Source organism: Amaranthus tricolor, chromosome 4 (genome assembly GCF_026212465.1).
Source record: "Amaranthus tricolor cultivar Red isolate AtriRed21 chromosome 4, ASM2621246v1, whole genome shotgun sequence".
Classification (NCBI taxonomy): domain Eukaryota; kingdom Viridiplantae; phylum Streptophyta; class Magnoliopsida; order Caryophyllales; family Amaranthaceae; genus Amaranthus; species Amaranthus tricolor.
This window is the reverse complement of record NC_080050.1, coordinates 7,766,701-7,770,623: the sequence shown is the minus strand read 5'-3', so window position 1 is coordinate 7,770,623 and position 3,923 is coordinate 7,766,701. Positions and strand designations below refer to the sequence as shown.

At 32.6% G+C, this 3,923-nt stretch overlaps 1 protein-coding gene across 1 annotated transcript in view; it reads right to left on the bottom strand.

Moving 5' to 3' along the window:
* Positions 1-3,715, bottom strand: part of LOC130811124 (uncharacterized) — a 4,730-nt gene extending 1,015 nt beyond the window's left edge. The window contains exons 1-2 of the mRNA XM_057677302.1: positions 3,443-3,715; positions 711-816 (exon numbers count right to left, since the gene is read on the bottom strand). Coding sequence (XP_057533285.1) covers positions 711-816; positions 3,443-3,583 — 247 coding nt within the window. The 5' untranslated portion in view covers positions 3,584-3,715. The remainder of the gene's footprint in view (positions 1-710; positions 817-3,442) is intronic.
* Between the last annotated feature and the right edge of the window lie 208 nt (positions 3,716-3,923).

The following is a 3,923-nucleotide window of genomic DNA, read 5'->3' as shown; positions in this document are numbered from 1 at the left end:
TTATCATCTAAGAGTTGTGTCAAAGTATAGGATTGCGAATGAAGAGGGAAAGACTAGTGTTTGTACTCCTTTTCATATTCCTTTCTCTATGCCTTAGTTTCTAGTTTCCACCCGAGACCACAACCACTTCGAACGGCCTTTTCCACCACTCACAGTCCCAACAACATTTCATTACCCATAGCGATCAAGTGGTTCTCACCTAGGTGGGTTTGAGGGTCAGATACTCAGATGAACGCAACCTTACCCTTGAGATAACAAAAAGGTCTTTTTGATTTACCCTTGATAGCAAAACTCATTTGCAACTTCGTATATAAGAAGTGCACCTAATTTAATGATTCTATTTATCATAGTCCATAAAACTAAAGAACTATGAATCTTCGCCCTCATTAAGTTAGGAGTGAATAGAATCATGCAATCTTCAAAATCAACTAGCAACATGCTGAATAATTTATAGTTGTAATAAATAAATAAAATTTCACTGCTCAAGGAGAAAGATCCAATATAGAAGTGGAAAGAATAAAGATAAAAAATCCCCTCAAACCGGGGTTACAAAATGACAGATGTAATTAGCTTTCCCCTATTTACACAACACTAGGTATGAATGTAAGGTAAAGGCCAAGAAATGATAATCAAATCACAGATTTTTGGTATAGATCGTCCAAATAAAAAAAACGTACATGAGGTGATAAGAAAAGCAGCAGAAAACATACAAGAAAGAAGGAACAGGCACATTTGGAAGTTGATATGCCTCCTGGAGAGGATAGTTGTCAGCAACAACAGCACATGGAATCCCAATAAGCCCATCAAAAACGGCTCCTGCATGCCACTCAAGCAATAAGCAGAGTGAGGAAATATGAAAAAGCATATGAGAAAAATACACATCAAACACACGGATAAAAGTGTTACAAGTCTACAAATATGCATCTAACAGGCGAGCAGTCCTGTGCAATGCGCAGACAAAGAATCGCACAGTATTTAATATTTAGTTTGCTAACAGATAAGGTATCAGAAAACTGAGCATCTGAATATAGTGATGTGCAACTGATCACTCCCATCAACCTCGCTCACTGCCTCACAATATAATTTAAATATAGAGGAGGTACAAAATAACTGTATAGACGACCAAATGTAATCGAACTGCCCACCTCAATGGAAGCAGCAATAATTTTGCCAAAATTAATTGGAACATCAAAGCTGCGGTCCAGTTAGAGATGTTCAAAATAGACCCAATGACCCGAAATTTACCCGACCTAGAAACTGAACCCGATTTGCCCCGACTTCAAAATGATTTACAATTATGTAAAGAATAACATGCACACAAAATCCAATTTTAAACCGACTCAAAACACTAAATCTGAAATCAAGCCGCTGACCCAAATAAACACCTCTAGGTCCAATACACTTGCAACCTAGGTTGAAACCAACGCTAGAAATACTATGTTTATACAGAACTATATTAGTCAAATGAGCAACAAGATTCTGTGACTCACATATCAAAGGATTCACACTTCACAAGATCAACAACTGATTCTCTTTTAGCTAAGGAAATTCTATATAATAGCATTGTGGTTTGGTGAAACAAGAGTGGTAGCACTTTTTAAAGTTTTTTCCACATAGTAGCAACAAGGTTTTAATTTTACAAATTCCATAGCAAATTACGTTATAAGACATCAAATTCCGTTAACTTAAATAGTTTTTTTTTTATATTTTCCGTTTTTGTGTTTCTTGGGAAGTATTAATTTTCTTTTAAAAAAGAAATTATGCAAGCTTCTTCCAACAATCAATTACCTCAAATTAATAAAATTCCAAGCTTCTTTTCAAAAATTCCAAGCTTTTAAACAAAGTAACAAACAGTAAACGAAAAAATGAATATTAAACAATCAATTACCTCAAATTAATAAAATTGATGATGATAATGACAGTACCATTAAAAGAACTTAAACTAATTAATTAAGATTTGCCAATTTTTTTCTTTCTAATTTGTATGCAAATTAAAAAAAAATAAAATAACTAAATCAATGAAATCAAATGAAGTATTTGCAAGTAGACGGGTAATGCACAAGAGTTTGTACATAAAGGACATATGATAATTTCTTTCTTTCTTCCCATATGTAACTAAATCAATGAAATCAAATGAAGAGCACCGGGAGTGGTGAAGGGCGATTTGGCATATGGTTGGGCTTGGGTGGGAGGGTGGGTGAAGGTTGATGCTAGGATGTGGCTTGGTAGGAAGGGGGTGGTTTAGTTTTTTTTTTTCCTTTTCTTTTTCACTAATAGTACATAAAAAAAAAAAGAAAAAACACTTAAAGTAAGGAAAATTGGTTTAGTTTTTTTAACTGTTTTTGCTACGGATTTTATAAAATTGAAACCTTGTTGCTACCATGTGGAAAAAACTTTAAAAACTGTTACCACTAGCGTTTCACAAAACCACAATGTCATTATATAGAGTTTCCCTTTAGCTAACTTACATTTCAAATTTACAAAGATACTCATTCCTTACTGCAAATTATACGACATTCAACTACACCACCCCTTATAAATCATAAATTTCTAGCAATTAATATTCACTTAGGGGGTGTTTGGTTCCCCATTTTCCGTGATTTTGATTCGCTAATGGAATTAAATGGAAGGCATTCTGGAAAAGAGTTTTCCATCACTTTGAAAACATTTTCCTACAAAAACGGAAGGAAATCAGTTTTCTTGCACTCTTCTATTGCTAACTCCTTCATTTCTCTTATGAATTTTCAATCAAACCAAACAAAAAAAATTAATTATTGTTTTCATTTTTCATTGAATAATAATATTCATAGAAAATTGTTTTCCTAAGAAATGTTTTCCGTCAAACCAAACACGCTTTAAGTTCAATTATACCCTTACTAATACTATAACAATCAGAGGAACTTTCAAACAACAGAAAAAGAAAGTGATTTGCTACTCCGTACCAGGCACCGGCTGAATGCATGTCTACAAAACATGATGAACAGAGATATGAAATGATACCATGAAATGTACTACACTAGCATCAATAGCATGAAATATGCTTTCTATCTAACTCAAAATCTCAGAATCATAATCTTAAAGCAACAGAAAATGGCCATGCTAAATTGGCAATACTAGATAAACAGCTCTAAATCTACCCTCCCTTAAATGATCCAAAAATAGTCAATAAGACACAAGTATTCAAATTCCATGTCTGATTCATAAATTAAACATTGAGATTCCTTCCAATTTCAAGTTGGAATCATAAACAACTCACAATTACTTTAACAACACATTGGACAGGATTATACAATTGCATAAAATTTCAGATCTCAAGTAGTAAATTGCTAATATAAATCTTATTGACGTTACAAATTCAAATGCAAAACAATAAATCAATCGAACACTGAAAGTAATCTAGAAGAAAAGTGAAAGTAATTGAGGAAAGAGAAAAACAAGAAACCTTCCAATCAATGGCGTGGAAAAACCCCAAAAAATTATCATAAGCAGGAGCGAAACCAGAACGAAGTTCAGTTGATAATTTCTGAATAAGATCCGCCATTTGATTCATATGATCCTCCATTGCTGATCTCAATTCTTCCATTTCTCACTCTCTTTGTGTAAATGCAGAATTTTCTGGAGTTTACAAGAGGATTGTAGCCAATTCCCTCACTTTCAGAATTTTGAAAGTATTTTAACTGAAATCAGGAATTTTTCTCAGCCCAACTCCTTTTTTTAGGTTCATAGAGAATATGACATTTTAGGGCTAATTTACTGAAAATATTCTATTTTTATTTTTGTCATATTTTTTTAACTTTTTACCCTTATTACAACAATATAATAATATATATATATATATATATATATATATATATATATATATATATATATATATATATCAATACTCTCTCCCTCCTTTTAAGTTTGTTCGTTCACTTTATTAT